General features: G+C 35.7%; 1 protein-coding gene across 1 annotated transcript in view; it reads left to right on the plus strand.

Annotated features, from left to right (window-relative positions):
* TOP2B (DNA topoisomerase II beta) overlaps window positions 1-17,331 on the plus strand; it is a 61,489-nt gene that overhangs the window by 14,593 nt on the left and 29,565 nt on the right. The window contains exons 2-8 of the mRNA XM_088521175.1: window positions 2,590-2,763; window positions 7,960-8,050; window positions 10,530-10,593; window positions 11,635-11,780; window positions 12,705-12,802; window positions 13,805-14,017; window positions 14,097-14,270. Coding sequence (XP_088377301.1) covers window positions 2,590-2,763; window positions 7,960-8,050; window positions 10,530-10,593; window positions 11,635-11,780; window positions 12,705-12,802; window positions 13,805-14,017; window positions 14,097-14,270 — 960 coding nt within the window. The remainder of the gene's footprint in view (window positions 1-2,589; window positions 2,764-7,959; window positions 8,051-10,529; window positions 10,594-11,634; window positions 11,781-12,704; window positions 12,803-13,804; window positions 14,018-14,096; window positions 14,271-17,331) is intronic.

A 17,331-nucleotide genomic window follows, 5' to 3' on the forward strand; every position in this document is an offset into this window, starting at 1 on the left:
GCCTTGGAAGTGTTCAGAAGCTGTCTGGGTCTCGGGATAGGGCCTTAGGCAACGTGCTCTAGGTTACCCCACTTGAGTGGGATGGTTGTCTTAGATGATTTCCAGAGGTCCATTCCAACCTCAGTCATTCTGTGAGTCTGTAAACAGAAGACTTGCACTTGAACAAGATCTTAGTGAACTTTTACCTGCCTGTTGTATGGGCTGCCTTCCCTGTTGCCTTCCCTTCCTTGAATTCTTAATTTGACTAAATCTAAGAAGTACTCGCCATGTTTCCTTCCATAATCTTAGCTGTGTTAATGTTTATAGAGACAAGAAAGATAATTGGTGGTCCCCTGTGAAAAAGTGAACACAGTAAAGCAATGATAACTGAGCTATAGGACCAATAAATGATAGTCTGAGCTAAAGGTGATTCCTACCAGATATGAAATCTTGTCTCAGAAGACTGATAGGTTAATACAAATATGATAAAACAAGTAAGGTCAGAAAGCTATTAAATATATATGCATGTATATATAAATAATGAAACTAACTGAAGTAGTTCTGTGAATAAGTTCTAGGCTTCCAATGAAATTAAGTTCAAATGGCAATTACTGGCACTACTTCTGTAGTAACTATCCTCATTCCTCCTCATATATCAGAATATATCTGATAGAACAGAATGAACAATTCAACCTGAATCTGTTCTCAGAAGGTCCTATTAGTTTTCTTCTTACTCTTCCTTTGTGGGGGAGTATGTTGTGGTTTAAGACCAAATGATGATGTGGAGATCAAATGGACTGGGATACCAAAACTTTAATCATAGATACATGCAGTTTTTGCTGTTGGAGAGATGCTGTAGTCCAGAAAATGGTTTGAATCTAGTTGGGTGGATTAGTGCAGTGATTCCTGGTGTCCTGGCTGAAATGATGGTGCAGCGTCCTGTGGTCCCCTGGGTTCTCTCGCCATGTGACTGCAGACATTGTCAGTTGTAGGATGAGCACAGAATAGGGGCTTCTTGTTTGGTCTTTTCAAATTTGCTTGGTGCTTAGCAGTTGCCTGTTGCTCTTACTGGTCCTCATGATCTGCTTTCTCAGAGATTTGGCTACTGTGTATTTGGTAGTGTTTCCATAAATATGCTAGAAAAATGTCTTCAGTGGAGATCTCCGAGCCCAGAATGTTAATTTCCATGCCTCCTAAGAGGAAGAAGAGCATCAAAGCTTAAATACAGGTCGGAGTAGACAAACCGGAATAATAACACAGAGAATCATCTGTGTTCACTGTATATTATAGGCTGATGTCTGGTCTCTTTGATGAAGTCGTTAGGGCAAGTCTGGTATCCTCTATTCTGTGTGTGTACTTGTTACTACATGCTAGTTAATTCTGTCTAGCTCGAAAGTATGCATGGTGGCTAAATTAATCCAGGATTAGAGTTTAGCCCATGTCTACTGTATACATAGGCTTACTGAGAACAGCTAAATGGACATAAAATATTTACTTAAGTGGCAAAAATATTTACTTAAGTGGCAAATGGCTTTTGTTGTCATTATTTGTCTGTTGATTATTTTCGCTGCTTATGTAACATTTACTTCAAAGTTGCTAAACTTACTGCAAGAGAGGGAGGTGCTGGTGACACAGTTTATCTTCCTTTTATGTCTGCTGGCCAGGCGAAATTATGAGTTAAAGTCATGTTTATTGATGCTTTTAAAATAATTCCAATTTACATGTAAGAGTGTTATAAAATAAATGTCATGTTCAGGTACTTGGTAGATACACCCTTACTGGCTCAGAATGGGACTTTTTGAGATTCAATTACTCTTAGAAATTTTAACTTTTCATTTTGTGTGGTTTTTGTTCAATGGGAATGTCATCAGGAAAAATTTGAAAGATGTCCCAAGTTACTAAATCCTTGTATCTTTCCCCAAAAGTGGATTACCGTTTTCTTAAGGGAAATATAATACTGTGTGTTCCTCCAGCCAAATACTGTTCGTCCTCTCCAGCCACGTTTTCCATTGAAATTAAATATGCATTCTAACACTAACCTATGTGTTTATTCTTGTACTCATTGGCTTATTTCATAATAAAGCTAAGGTTGCATTAGATTTAATTACTTCAATAAAATGAGTAGAAGATGTAAATTATAGGTGGTGGATCCTAGGCAAAAAGCCAGAGGGATGCATTACTGTGTTCCTTAAGTTTTGCTGAGTGAAAGTCAGATTGTCCAAACTAAAATATGAGAGTACTGTCCTTGTTCAGAGTGGTATTTACTGGTTAGGAATCAGATGTTTAAGCACAAAATGGATGTTACCAGTACTTAACCGGACGAGGAGAGTGTCTTTTGTAACATACTGTTACTACATTGATGTGGTTCATCATGCTTCACAGGTCAAGAAAGTCTGAAAATGCTTAATATGTTAGGAAAATGTAGCATAATCTAATAATGTATCTGTCTGTTGGTAGGATAACTTGATCTTAGTGTACATTTAACACTTAAAATTTAACATTTAAATTACTTGACAAGCTTTGACTGTAATTTTAATCTCTTTTGTTTATATCTTGAAAGAGTAAGAGTGAGTCCGGTTGATTTTTTTTTTGTGTTTTTTTTTTTTATAGACTTTATTTGATAATCAGATCAATGCTTCAAAAAAGGAAGAATCTGAAAGCATTAATAAGAATGAAACTTCAAAGAAGTTGTCTGTTGAGAGAGTTTACCAGAAAAAGACTCAGCTCGAACACATCCTCCTCCGTCCAGACACTTACATTGGATCGGTTGAGCCCTTAACCCAGGTAAGTTTTTTTAAATTGACAGTTTTAATAGTGGTTGTTGTTACAGTGAGGAAATGATTGTTCTGGTGAATAAATACACAAATATGTAACTTTTGAATACTCTAAATCAGCATTGTAAGAACTATGATAGTGCTTGTGTGTGCATCTGTAAAGCAGATTTTCCAAAGCACTGATTGGTTCACTTGAAAAAAAATGCTAAGAGTTTTTTGAAGTTGATTCAGAATGTGAGCACACACACCCCTGCATGTTTATATGTTTGCAAATATGCATGCACACACACATATGTATACTTACAGACACAAGCAAATGTACGAACATTTGTACAGATTAGTTAGTAGCAATTGTTGTAGGTCCGCAAACACTTTAAATCTGCTTATCTAGGTAGAGAACAGAAAATGTATGTTTCATGCTGACCCTTTATTTGGTTGTTTTAGTCATGTTGCAGATTCTTTTAAACTTCAGTATGTACAGTTTTGGAGTCTACCTCCAAGCAGAAGGTAGTAAATTTTCGTTATAGGAGTCTTTGTGTAATTTTTTGCAAAACCTCTGCTTCCCTTCTCCTCATATGAGAGCAGCAATTACGTAAAAAAGTTAAATTTACTGAAGTGAGTCAATCTGGGGACACCCAAAATAATGGTTGCAGATTTTACCTTCTTAGCTGTCTCCTAAGCAGTTGTGGTTTTAGAATTAATTTCATCATCTGTAAACTTCTTCTGATGAGATATTTCAGAAACCAGGCTCCTACTGTCTTGCTCGCTCCTCCAAAGCTGTATGCAGGTTGCTGGAGCATTCATATCTTTCTGTGGAGAAGAAAATCATTTGCGTTTTAGCTCCCTGTGTTGTCATACTGGTTGTTCCTTTTCCAGAATGTCTTTGCATCTAAGCATTGCATTCATATATATTTACTTACTTTCCTATTTCTAGTTGTATTCTTTGGAAGGTTAAAAAAAGGGATTAGAAAAAGGGGTATCTTTTCATTGTAAAGGAGCCTGTTGTTCAAATAGGTGGTTAGCCTAGAAGAACAGCTTTTATTTTTTCAACTGAGAAATACTGTGTATAGTTTTGTTCCCTGATGTTTTTTTGTTTTTTAGAATATCTAGGTAAAAGATTAAACTGTGTAATTATGGAGGATCTTGACTCCTTTGGGCCTTGAGAGGCATTCCCAAGATTAAAGGCACCTAGCTCTTGCTGTATCCAGTGTTAACGGAAAGATAGGCTCTACAAAGAGGAGAGAGCAGTTTTCCCTTTGTGTCCTGCCTGATGTTCTTGGAGGTTCCACTCCAGATGTAAAGATGGGTAGGGTATACAGCTTTTGCAGTCATTTTGGTTTTGGCATCTCTCATTGTGTTACAAAAAAATATTAAGTAAACAATTGTGTTTCACTGAAAATAGTTCTTGGTACTTAAAATGTAGCTCATCGTCTTCCGGGGTTGATAGGGAAGATACTGGCATGAAATGATTTGGCTTAGCATCGTATTAAGCAAGACTTCCATCAAACTGAGCAAAATGCAGCTTAACAAGGAAGACATTTTAATATCCTTTTTTAATTTTATTTTTATGGTAGCCTCTGTGAAATGAAGACCCTATGGTAGCAGGTGGTGTATAAGCATGCTCTCAGAAATGCCTGTTTATCTCAGGGCTCTTAAGTAGACAAAACAAAAGGGCACAGAGGGAAAAAGAGACGAGGCAAAGTTCCTTAAATTCATGCACAATGTCAGAGACAGAATCAGAGTGCCTTTGTTAAAACTGTAGGATAACAGGTCTTATATACGCCTCATACAAAATACTGTCTCTATAATCTAGTCTATTTGCATCTAGAAAAAAAAAGTCTTGGGAATGTGAGGAAAAAAAATCAGAATCCTCATCAGGCTGTTTTTCATTTTTGTGCACAACACTGTATGTGCCATCCACAGTTCCAGTCAGTTATTTCGTGAATATCTTTCTGACTTTGCAAAATAAGAATCTGATTTTTCCATCTACCTAGAAATGGGAAAGGGAGGGAGAGTGTTTGTGCTGTTATCAGAAAAATCTGAGAGCCGTTTTCTGTCCATTCAGCACCAAAGGCCACAAGGACAAATTGCAAGCACTATTAGCATAATTCTGATTATGTCTTCCCTTCCACTGAATCTAGGAGATACTTTATAAATGCTGTACACCGGAGCTAGGAGACATTACATAAATGCAACTTAAAAATGATATACTTAATTAGAAACATTCTATTTTAGGAGTATTTTTGCCTGGGAGGAAGGCTGGATTTTTCTTATGGTATTGCACTGATTTCAGCATAGATTGTAGCCAACATTTCTGCAATTGGATAAAAAGTCATTGGATCAAGCAGATTAATAGTTGGTATTGCAAAGAAAGAATCAGCTCAAGTATTCTTAACAAAAGGATTAGTTGGACACCGAGATTTTCCCAAGAGTTTACAAAAAATGTTGGTCTTTGTATATCCATGGACAGTGTGGGTTCCTATTCTCTTAAGCTTTCTGTGTTGTTTCAGAATATTCACTATTTCAGAAGCTGAATTAGAAGCTGTTTTGTGAAAGCTTGATAGTTCAGCCAGTGGGAAGGATGGCATCCAATGCAAACATTTCTAGATAAGCATATATTTCAATTTAAATATTTAAATTGCCATAAGCTATTTGACATTAAAGTTGCAGTACATTGGTTGAAGTGTTCTGTTGGCCGTTCTGTTGAATAGTCAATCACAGATAGTCCTATATTTGAACACAACCAGCAATATTTCAGCTGTCATATGTACACCAGCAGGGATTCATGCATACTTCACGTTTGGGAAAGTTTGGTTTATTTCATGACTGAAAAGAGTCCCTTCAATGGAAGCGCTCTCTCATGAAGAATTCCAACATAGGATGATGTATTTTTCAAGAAGAGAAACCTGAAGTGATGTGAGAATATCAACTAAAATATTTTTTCTGTGATATTCTTAACATATAAAAATGTTTTGTTTGATGAAGTATTATAAGGTATTTAGACTTCCAGCCATGTGACTATACAGATTCCTACTACTAGTGCTGATTCTAAAAACAGTGTAAATAGTATAGAAGCCAGTTCTAGGAGACAAATGGTCCTGGAGGTTCTGAACTGGTTGTGTGAACCGTGATTTTAAGGAATGATATTGATGTCCTTAGGGCCTCTGATGTCTTTTACCATTGCTACTGAATTTGTTGTTTCAAGACCTACTGCTGTATGAGGTCCACAAAGACCTCATGGTCCACAAAGGCAGTAGAGTGCAGGAAACTAACTAGTTGACTTGAAATAAGCTGACTAGTCGACTTTTATATAAATGAAAGTGATTTTTATAAAAAGAAAAGAACATACCATACTCTCCCTGGCCCCCATGGTAGCACTGTTGTCCACTGAGCTACTACAACAGGCACCCGCTTTTATAATAAAAAAGTTGTAGCTCTGCTGTGCTCAGAGGCTGTGTGGGGATCTGAGTCCCTTTGTTGCTGAACATTGTAAAAAATACAAATAGGGAAGTGTTTTTCTCCTGAAGATTTAAAGAACTAAAATGTCAATAGATGAGAGGAACGAGTAGAAAAGAATGGAAGAGACAAGCAATTCTGCTCAATACGAGTCATGCCCAGTAGGGCCCAAGTTTTGTGGGATTAATCAAAGAGGAAAAAGAATTGTTTTGTTCCTTGTGAGCTGAATTAACTCACCAGTCCAGGGCTGAAATGAGCAGCAGGACGACTCACTCCATGGAGAGCACAAGGAGCTACAAATGGAGGGGAAGTAAAAGGGAGAGGGACCAGCCCTTCTAGCTCTTACAATAGCTCAGCCTCCTCACTGAACTCCACACTGTGAGCAAACCAGTGAAGGAGGAAAGAAAGGCTGTTGAAAACTTAAGATGAGTTTATTAATCAGTTACTTCTGATATTTTCAAATTGGTGAGGTTGGTCATGGAAGCATCTTATGGTTAGGTCCCAAGATGAGCTCTTAACCCTCAGTGACTAGTACAGGGCAAGAAACTGAGTTATATGTTTGGTTCATCTGTTAATTTGATTGACAGGATTTCTCTCAGAAAGAATCTTTCTCTGTATTCTTGAGAGATGCTTCTTCCAAGTGTCAGTGGTTGAATGAAGTGAACCCTGGGAAACCATTTCTGACTACTAAATTAATTTTGTTTTTAAGATAATGTTTTAAAAACTGCAGTTTTCATTAAATTCTTTTGTGAGGTACTACAAAAATAAGGCGTCTGGAATAATGTATCTACTACATAAATCTAAGCCTCAGTTTACTAGTTTGATTATGCCATCAGGTCCATGATAAGGAAGAACCCCAGTAGTGACATCCTGTATGAAATCTAGGGAAAGAAGTTAAGGTGCAGGCACAAACATTGTTTTTCTGAGACTTTAGTTCTGCAGTCCTGCAGTCAAATGGCTGAATTCCTCTGTAACCATTTGCTGTGAAAATGTAGCTGGGGACTAAAATTAAGAGAAAAGAGCAGGAAAAAAGTCTTATTAAGACATTAAGATAAAAGCTAGATACTTTATCTAAATACCGATATTACGATTCTGCTCAGCACAAGACATTACTGTTGAGATAAATTATTACAATTCAGGACAGATCTTCATGACTAATGAAGAAATTCTTGTGGAGCGTGTGGATTTGATACCAATGTGCATTTTAGCACTAACTAGAGTTGCTTATAGCCTAAAATCTACCATTTTACATAAATACAAGATTAATAGTTTTTCAGTGTGTATCGTTAGTGTGTATACTTGTTGAAATGATCTACAGGATTTATGTTTCTGTTTGGTTATTTTTTATTGACATTGGTGTGTTTTCAAGTAGAAATTTGATTTTATACAAGACTGAAAATCATGCTGAATTCCTTATTGTTGATAATCCTTTAAAAACCAAACTGTTTTATTGGATTGCATGTGTTGGGATTAGAGTATAAGAGAATCAAGGCATCATTTAAAAGCAGATAAAAAAAAAGCTGGCAGAGTTAAAAATCCTGAATATATAGTAATAGAAGCATTTACTATTCTTCCTTTTTGGAAAAGTTGGCTGGTTACCTTTGTATCAGGTAAAATTTGTGATAGAGGAATGAAGTTAAAAATCTTAATTCTACTTACCAAAGTGTTAAGTATTCCAAGTTCAAGAAATACATACTCTTTTTCAAAAACAAAACAAAACAATAAATATTTTTATTTTGTTTACATGTAGTTAATGTGGGTTTATGATGAAGATGTTGGAATGAATTGCAGAGAAGTTACTTTTGTCCCAGGATTATACAAGATTTTTGATGAAATCCTTGGTAAGTATTTTAAGTATTTTTAAGAAGAAAATTGTAATGTGAATACTCATTATTCTGGAAGATCTCTAAGCACATTAGTGTGTATTTAGATTTAAATCACAGGCTTAGAGATCCACTAAAATGCAGTGCACTAAAATCTGAGGGTGTGCCAGCACTATAGAACAATATAGAAGGAGGAAAAGTGTGTTCAGTTTAAGCTGGGAGAAACTGTAAGAAATTACTATTAAACATCCAAACTAATTATTATTTATAGCCAACATTGTTATGAGCTTTTTAATTTGAGAAGTTGGTCAGGACCTCAGTTTTAAGTCACATTTGGAGGAAAACTATCAGTAGTTGCTCGATAAAATGGAGGAGAAGGTGCCTCTGTTGACTTACATAATTTCGTGGAAGTACTTCCTTCTGTAAGAAAGTGGTAGTGGTTGTGATGGTGGTTGTTACACAGATAACATTTCTAGACTTTAGACAGTTGTAAAATAATTAAGTATCACACTGCCATTTAAAAGCCCAGTCACAAAGGCAAAAATAAATGTATTTTTAGAAAATTCTGTCTTAAATACCTGAGTTACTATAAGCTTACTAGCGTTACTATAAGCTTGCTAGCTTATGATATTTTCTTGGTGACAGGCATGTATTGAAGGCTAACCAGCATGAGTAACTTATGCTGGTGTGCTGTCTGCTCTACTCTTATGTTGGTTTTAATTGATACTAATTCGTAGGCTAATCAGTTTTTATGATCTTATGTTGTAAGGACTAGCAAGAATAATGAGCTGAATTCAGGATGCATCCAGACCTCTAAAACTGTGCGGTACAGCATTGCTGTCTCAGAGACAGTGAAGACATCTTAGAGACATCTTGACTGTCAAGTGGAAGAGAAAGGATATTTTTTTACTTATTAGTAAATTTGAGAAATACTCTTTCATCACTTCTTTTTTTTTTTTTTTTTTTGTGTGTGTGTGTGTGTGTGTGTGTGTGTGTGCTGCCTCATAGAACTTAAATTTGCGGGCGTTTCACAGGAGGGAGTCGCTGGCACCTTGTCCTGTGCGAAGGGAGGATGGTTGTCATGTCATTCCCCTGGTTCTGTGTGGCTGACTGCTTCCTTGTGTAGCAGCGGCAAGTGCTCCACCCTCCAGCTAGTGCTGGAGAACTTACCAGTGTGATAACATCATGGAAAGTGGAGCATATAGCTGTGCATGCTTTTTAATTAAACTGCACTTATGATTTTAGCAAAAACACTTAGAAATATCTAATCTTCAGTTGAGATACTTTCCATTGAATATTGAGGTATTTTAAGATGTTTAGATATAGATATTAAAACAGTTTACTGGATTTTTATTTATGTTCCTTGTAGTTTGAGTAATTATTTTGAATTATTTCTTGGATTATGAGACAAATGCTGAAGATAACAGTAAAATTTTCATGATTAATGACTATAATCACATTTCTGACTCTGTTTCTATTGCTTGTAATTAATATGCATGTGATTACAGTTCAATTATATTCTTATCACATATTAAATTGTACTTACCTTTGGTCTTAAATTGTGTAAAGTACGAGTAGTTATGAGTTTCATAGGCCTTTTAGGGAGAACTCCTGCAGTTAAAAAAATTAATTGATACAACTTCTTCAGGATTGGGTTTCACTGGCAAAATGATGAGCAATGCATATTTTCCTAGTTTTTTGTTTGTTGCTTTGTTTCTTCTTCAGTGTATAGGTATATGTGTATATTCCTGTGGTCGTCTTAGAACAGAATGGATTTCTATTAAGCTACTGTTTCACTCCTACTGTGTCTCATAAAAAGAAGCAGACATTTACTCTAAACATAATTTGTTCCATCTAAAGCATTGCACAATAGAATTGTTTTAAAACAAAATCGTTAAGTTTTAACAGTGCTGGCATAAACAATCTCTTACCAGTTAACATCAGGAAAACCAAATCTTTGACCTGTGTAGGTACAGTGCCTCCATCAATAGGGTTCTGGAATTGGTGCTGTTATAACAGGAATTATAAGTAGTAATGATAATTGCAGCCAGTAAAATTCAGACTTCTCCTTAGCTATAAGAAATACACTTTTCGAACATGAATTAGAAAATAATATCTCATAAGGGGTAAAAGTGTTATATGTATAATAAATATCTAAAGAAATGCATCACAGAGCAGTAGAAGAAAGAAGTTTTTTAATATATTTAGATTAATTATGGAAACAGGCTTACACAATATGCTGCTATGTTTATTTCTAATACAGTATAATTGCTAGAGATAGAATCAGTACCCATAAGAAGGTTGAAAAATGTCATCTTCTTGCATGTTACCATTCACTGATTTTAGTAACAAGATGGCAAAAATACAAAATACAATCTGATTAGGAAACGCCTTAACCCTTGTAATTTGTGGTGGAATGTGTATATAATCAGTTTTACAGATAAAGTAATTAATTTTTGCTCCTAGAAAGCGCTGAATTGTGTTACTTTCTTTATAGTAAATGCCGCTGACAATAAGCAGAGGGACAAGAATATGACCTGTATTAAAATATCCATTGATCCGTAAGTAAAAGCATATGTCAGTTTGCAGTCTCTGACAGGGTGTTGTAGTTCAGATTTTTATAAAAGATTTTAGTAAATGAAATTTGATTTATTAGAATGCGATAGTCTTTTTGAAGTTGTTTCCACTGGCCTTATATTTTCAGCTGAGAAGATTAATTAAAATGACTAACAATAATTTTGAATTTATAATAATTTGTTTTCCTAAACCACTTTTTAATGTTTGGTTGAATAATTGGATACATTTAGAACCTGAAGATTTTAAAATTCATAATGAGATGAAAGTTTGACAGTACATAACTGTATCGAGAGAGGTTATGCATAAACCCTAAATGCCAACCCTTAATTCCGTAACATAACTTTGTTTCTCTTGAGCTTCTACATGAATTCCGTTAGCATCAGGATGAAGTTATGTTTGAACTCCTCACATATAACACGCTGAAAAAGCAGATCGCAAATATCTCACTATCACTGTTTTTCCAAATGGAATCCTTGGAGAAGAGTTATTTCCTAAGGGGAAATATCATAGTTAAAGAGATGGCGATTGGAGGGCATAGTGAAATGAATAATAAATGTTTGAAGAGGAATTTTCGCACTGATGCATAAAAGAAGCTACTGTGAAAGTAATAAATAGGAAATGACTGTTTTAAACAGATTATAGCTTGGCTGCGTGTCAATGGACTTCCATGAAACCCACAGAAGCTACTGCAGTAGTTAAAGAATAGTACAGCAATATAACTGAACTTCAGGATTCGGCAGCAGATCATGTGGATAGTGGAAGTTATTCAAGCATAGATTTTTGGAGGTTATTTTTATGATATAAATATTACTCTATATGGGCAATTATACTGCTCTTGAAAGACATCTAATAAGCCCCAAAAGTGTGTGGTTTTTTTTTTTATTAAGATTTCTAGAACTACAAACATAGCAAGAGTGCAGCCTTTTATTATAACATATGCAATTATTTAAACCTGTCAAAAGTATGCAGGAGCCTATTTTCAAGAGTAGAATAGTTGACCTAATGCCTTCCTTTGCTAATTTCAGGGAGTCGAACATTATCAGTATATGGAATAATGGGAAAGGTATCCCGGTTGTGGAACACAAAGTAGAAAAAGTTTATGTTCCTGCTTTAATCTTTGGGCAGCTGCTAACATCCAGCAACTACGACGATGATGAGAAGAAAGTTACAGGCAAGACTATTTATCATGTTTTGTTCGTTCAGTTGACTAGTTTGTTTTTGTAATGGATAATCACTTAGTCACAATTACCGGGGTTTAATGTTAGGATAAAAAGACTATGTGATTTTTTTTTCTTATGGCATTGTTTAGAGAGAACTTTGTACTTGCTTTCTTAGTGTCATGGCAGGATTATTGGCTACTCCCAAAAGTTCTATGGTAATTATAGTATCTGCAAGCGATAAAAACTTTACCCTGTCAAAACTGAAGGAAAAAACATTAGTCTATAATTTATTTACCTTAAAGTTATGGTAATACCATTGCTGATTTAGATCACGAATGAAAAATTTTTCTGTTTTATCCTAGCCCATACGTTTTTTCCACCAAGGAAAACTTCAGATTTTTTTTTCTTTTAGAACACACATGAATTAATTGGTTTTGTTTTAAGGTGAATGTATTGTATTTAAATTTCCTTTTGAATTTCTTGAGAAATAAATTAGACTGTGATTTCAGTCGATTAATATGATGCGACTGAGAGCTGGTGCCAAGCAGGGGGAGTGACTGAACTTCCTTCCCTTTGAACTCCTGGTCCCCTCGTGCACCTGCTGCTGTGGCTGGCAGGTGTGTGGTCCCTGGCTCAGTTGGAGTTGGAGTTCTATTCGTTTTCCACGGGACGAGGGTGTTGGTGTTTTTTGCCTTGCAGCACAGGACTGCTAGATGGGGAGGCGGTGGGAGAGGAGCAAACAGCTCGTTTTCGAGGCGGAACCAATTGCCCCAGATCAGCAGTATAGTGTGAAACTGAACCTCCGCCATCCCTTTGGAGCTATTGACATGAGGCTCCACTTCTGTCTTATACAGGAACCTGGTGCTTTGCATGTTTTATGTATATGGTAAATATAGTTTCTGCTTTAAAAAACTTCTCGTGTGTTATTTTTCCAGGTGGCCGTAATGGATATGGTGCAAAACTTTGTAACATATTCAGTACAAAGTTTACAGTTGAAACTGCTTGCAAAGAATACAAACACAGCTTTAAGCAGGTATAGAAATTGTCTCAACTTTTTCCTTTTTCTCGTTGTAATTATAAATTTTAAATGGAACACTTCTCAATATTTCATGAAATGAATCATTTAACTTTCAAATGTAATGCATATATAGAGTATGCAGGCTAGATTAATTCCGTACAATTGGTACTTGTACATGTTGGAATATGGGGATTTTCTTTTAAATAATTAATATTTTTCTTGAGAGTGCTAAGTCACTAAAGATGAAACACATTGCTCGTAAAACTAGGGTATGTTCATGTGGAAATGAATGTAAAGACTGAATATATCTTATTTAAACATTTTTTAATTGCTCAGTTATTTAGCTTGTCAGAAAACTACTACTTTTAGCTGTGCAAATGTTAGAACAATTATCTAGATAGTTTTTATACTATTACAAAGCTTTTTTTTTTTTTGTGGTGAGTTTATAAAAGTTTGAAGAACTTGGGCAGGGTGTTAATTACCAGAGTTCCTCAGCTTTGAAGTCTTTCATAGTTGGTGACTTCATTCTCTTTTTGCTATACAAACAATCCATTTACAGTTACACTGTTGCTGTACGGACATAAATAGTATATGTTAATGGTTTACCTGGCTTTCTGAGAATTTAACATTTTCTGCTAAATGCTAAAAAGCAAATGATACTGGCTAAAATGTATACTATGAAAAGGACATACTTTAAAACTTATCAGAAACCATTAAATACTATGTACTTTCAAAAACTGAGGAAAATTGAATGCAACTAGACCTTAGTGCCTGGTGTAGGAGAACGTGAATCAGCCTTTGCTCGGTCTTTTAACACAAAACAAAACTTCTGTCACCACTGCTTGTGCAAATCATGGTGAGGCAATTAACTTCGTACCTCACATTTTAGCAGAGGAAACTTCCAAGAGAAATCTGTGATCTTTGGTTGTCTTAGCATAGCTGGAAGATGGGACAGAGGAGGAGGATAACAAGTACTTTATTGTAAACTTAATATCTAAAATGTTTTTGTTTCCAAAGACCTGGATGAACAATATGATGAAGACTTCTGAACCCAAGATTAAGCATTTTGATGGTGATGACTACACGTGCATTACATTCCAGCCAGATCTATCTAAATTTAAAATGGAAAAACTTGATAAGGATATTGTGTCCCTCATGACAAGAAGAGCGTATGATTTGGCTGGGTCATGCAAAGGAGTCAAAGTTATGTTGAATGGGAAGAAATTACCTGTAAGAGCCTCATTTAAAGTATTTTAAATAGAGCATATTGAATGAGAAGAATAGTAATTGCTTATCTGTATTACTGTAGGTAAATGGATTTCGAAGTTACGTAGATCTTTACGTAAAGGACAAACTGGATGAAACTGGAGTTGCACTTAAAGTTATTCATGAAGTTGTGAATGAACGCTGGGATGTGTGCCTCACTCTAAGTGAGAAGGGGTTTCAGCAAATCAGCTTTGTAAATAGTATAGCTACCACAAAGGTGAGTAGTTGTATCTATAATAAATGATAAAAATGTAAAGGATCAAAATCTATGCTAAGGTTAAGCCTAGTCAGGTATTTGATAAAGATATATATGGCTTCTATAAATAAATAGATGAGGTAATCCTTTGCATGAGAAGGTCTCTTAAAGCAACTCCTTATTGCTGTAGTTTTAAAATATTAGCAATCATTATCAGTGATGCTGATGTCTTATGTGGTACTGATAAAAGATAACATGAATGGAACTGAAGTTTAGTCGAAATACTGTGTTCTGTCCTTTTCAACTCAGATTGTAATAAAATAAGTGAAAATAAGGTTAAAAAAAGTATGGAAATGCTTAAAGTTAGTAGCAAGTTTTGGTTGGGAAAAATTGCTTGAGTATGCATGAAAAGTATTTTTCCATTTATTGCTTTATGATGTATAAAACTGGCCTGAAATGTTGAGATTATTTTTCTTTTATACCCTTTTCTTCTTTAGGGGTGCGGGTATTCTCTGTACCTTTCAGGTACTACAGAAATAGTGAAATGTTGTCATTGAAAATCTTCAGTTATGATCAAGAAGCAATTTACATACTACAATAAAAACTTGATGCTTCTCGGATTTCTAGGGCTTTTTAGCACCAAAGCAGTCATGTAAACCCCACAGCTCTTATTTATGCCAGCTTGGTGTGGCCCTGAGAAGTTTAGGAATCCAAGATCCACCCTGGTGGAAGAATCTCTTTCATTTCTGCTCTTCACAAATGATGTGGGATGAGCAACGTGAGAAGTTGAGCAATATTTGCCCCAATTTCCTCTGGTTAGTGGGCTGTTCCTAGGAAATCTTAACCCTGAGTTTCCCCAGAAGTTTAGGAAGGTAAGAATTTGTAATCAGACACCTTAAGACTTGCCCAGGGCTCTTCTAGGGGCAGAAGAAAATTCCAGCAATGGTACAAATACTTATTAAGGAGGGAGGTCCCTAGTCTAGGCAGAAGATCGATGTTAGCATAGGTGATAGGTGAAGTTTAGCTGGTGTTTTGCTGGTACCTGATTGCTTCTACATAATTTCTTCCAGTGTCATTTTCAATGAAGCTGAACCAGAGTTCAGTGATAAGGGAGATGGTTTATTTTGGTGTAGAATATTTACCTTTTAAATGCCCGTTGTAATTATGTACTTATCTGATACTTGTGAAAACTGAGGAAAACAAACAAGATATCTGGTAATGCTAAAGCTCAGGTAATGTTTGTTTTACTTCAGGCCTCTTTATGCAACATAAAGAAGCAAAATTGCATGAATTTAAAAGATGTTTAAAATATCTTTAAGAAGAAGCTGATAGTACAGAGAAACTTAATAACATTTGATATCAGGTTATGAAAATATATTTGAAAAAATGAATACTTACTCCTGAGTAAATATATTGCATACACTTGCTCAAAGAGTTTTGAATTTGACTCCTTTGGATCAATTTTCGTCCATCATGCAGTTACACATGCGTTGTTAACATATATTCTGTAAGAAAATTCATAGAAAAAGTACTGTGTATTCTTCAAAGGTAAGTGTTGTAATTTCTAGTTTTTCCCGCTCTCCCGATCCATGCCTTATGTGTGTGACTGGATGTGGAATGTTCGGGGCGGTGAACCAGCTCACCAGCAATTGATGTGCAACTACCCACTGCTGAGACATAATGGCTAGTAACTAACTGCGTCAACTGCCTGTTCCCTTATCTGCTAACAGGTGAGGAGCTCATTTCGGCTGTTGTTTGGTTGTGTATCGCTGTTTGCTGAAAGCTTTTCATTGCTGTTTCTGGATAAATTTCACCCAGCCGTAATTTCCACCTTTTTGTTTTTTTTAAAAAAAACCCTTGCTTTAGATTCAAACCATTTTTTTAGGTTGATGGGATTTTTTTAGGGAATGGTCAGGCAGTATGTTGAGGCACAAGTCCCATTTTTTGTTATTGTAAATTTGTTACTGTGTCACTAATGATCAGGTCCCTGTGTATTCACAGTTTTGCACTCATAGGCTGCCACGGACTAAGGCGGCATTTGGAAGAATGTTTCTAGCTATTATGGTTGTGCAGACAACCTTTTGTTACATCTGTCTTTCTGAGTTTCAAATAGCAGCTGTAGTAGAAATTGTAGTAGAAACTTCAGCTATTAACATCAGTCCAATGACACTGTTAGTACTGCAGCACTGCTAGCTCTAGTACTACCAATCATTTTAGCAGAAACATTCAATTAATGTGGATGCAGTGGCATATATTACACTTGGGTGCAGGGCAGCCAACCTGTTAAAATTTGTGAAAGTTTAGCAAGAAATTAAGGGAAATCCCAGAACTTGATATTATATATTAAATATAATAATAAAAACTTGATTATTTTCAGTTTTATTTAATAAAATAAACACACTAGAAAACTAACTTGAGAGAAAATAGAATGGTTGTATAGATAAAAACTTCAGCTTTATAATCAGCTTGTGAATTTCAGTTTGCCATCTGAGCTGTTTATCTGCCCCTAGAATTTAAATATGACATACCTTAAAAATTAATTGTTGGCTGCTGATGAAATATTAATATAACGCCTATGGGAGCCGGTCCAAGCTTCACTTTTAAGACTTGAGCTGTTACCGTTCCTTGGTAGCCTCCTTGCATCCTGAAGTTTGCAGAACTGGGGTTCAGACCTAATGGTTGCCTTTGGGGAGGAGCAGTTCATGCTGCTGCAGTTCTCTCTTTCATAAGGCTGTATCCTAATGGTTATGGGCAGCCTTTTAGGTGTAGAGGACATTTTTTCTTTTTCCGACGCATATTAAATGTCCTGACAGTTGGGGCAGTTATAGGCTGTTATGCTTCCATAGTGGGTAAATGTGCCACCTACTGGTGAGATGGTTGAAAGGTTCCCAGCTTTGAGCTCTGAACATCCCTCACTCAATGCTACACACTAAGAATGGACACAGGAATGAGGAACAGTTGTAATGAATACCTTTTAAAAACAAGCATTATTGGTAAGTAAGTGATTTCCTGTCATATCAGCTGCTTGGAGCAGCTTGAGCAAAATATTTGAAGTGCTAAAACTAGATTTTTCTAATCCAGT

Source organism: Tinamus guttatus, unplaced genomic scaffold (genome assembly GCF_059628265.1).
Source record: "Tinamus guttatus ecotype Peru unplaced genomic scaffold, ASM5962826v1 Tinamus_guttatus_pri_ptg000115l, whole genome shotgun sequence".
Classification (NCBI taxonomy): Eukaryota; Metazoa; Chordata; class Aves; order Tinamiformes; family Tinamidae; genus Tinamus; species Tinamus guttatus.